Source organism: Penaeus monodon, chromosome 20, assembly GCF_015228065.2.
Source record: "Penaeus monodon isolate SGIC_2016 chromosome 20, NSTDA_Pmon_1, whole genome shotgun sequence".
Classification (NCBI taxonomy): Eukaryota; Metazoa; Arthropoda; class Malacostraca; order Decapoda; family Penaeidae; genus Penaeus; species Penaeus monodon.
In genome coordinates, this window is record NC_051405.1 from 5539968 (window position 1) to 5540283 (window position 316).

Genomic DNA, 316 nt, shown 5'->3' on the forward strand with positions numbered 1-316 from the left:
TATACTAAACTTTCTCCGTTTTTTTAGAACTAAGGCGCGGCCGGACCAAGTACTGGCTGGATCGACTGAACTGCGACGGCGTCACTCGCTTAGCAGGATGCTCATCCAGTCAGCTTGGAATGCATGACTGTGGTCCGACAGAGGTACTGTAAGTTATCTTGACTCTAACTGCCATTTAATCTGTTATGTTTCCAATTTAAAGTTTACTTAAGACAATTATTATAGAATATATAAAAATGCTATTTTTTAACAGTCAGTTTGTAATATTATCCAACCTTCGAAGTTGCCTCAACCTATGTGCTTGTCACAGGGGCAA

At 40.2% G+C, this 316-nt stretch overlaps 1 protein-coding gene across 1 annotated transcript in view; it reads left to right on the plus strand.

Moving 5' to 3' along the window:
• Positions 1-316, plus strand: part of LOC119585903 (scavenger receptor cysteine-rich type 1 protein M160-like) — a 30936-nt gene that overhangs the window by 3166 nt on the left and 27454 nt on the right. Inside the window, exon 5 of the mRNA XM_037934626.1 lies at positions 28-143. Coding sequence (XP_037790554.1) covers positions 28-143 — 116 coding nt within the window. The remainder of the gene's footprint in view (positions 1-27; positions 144-316) is intronic.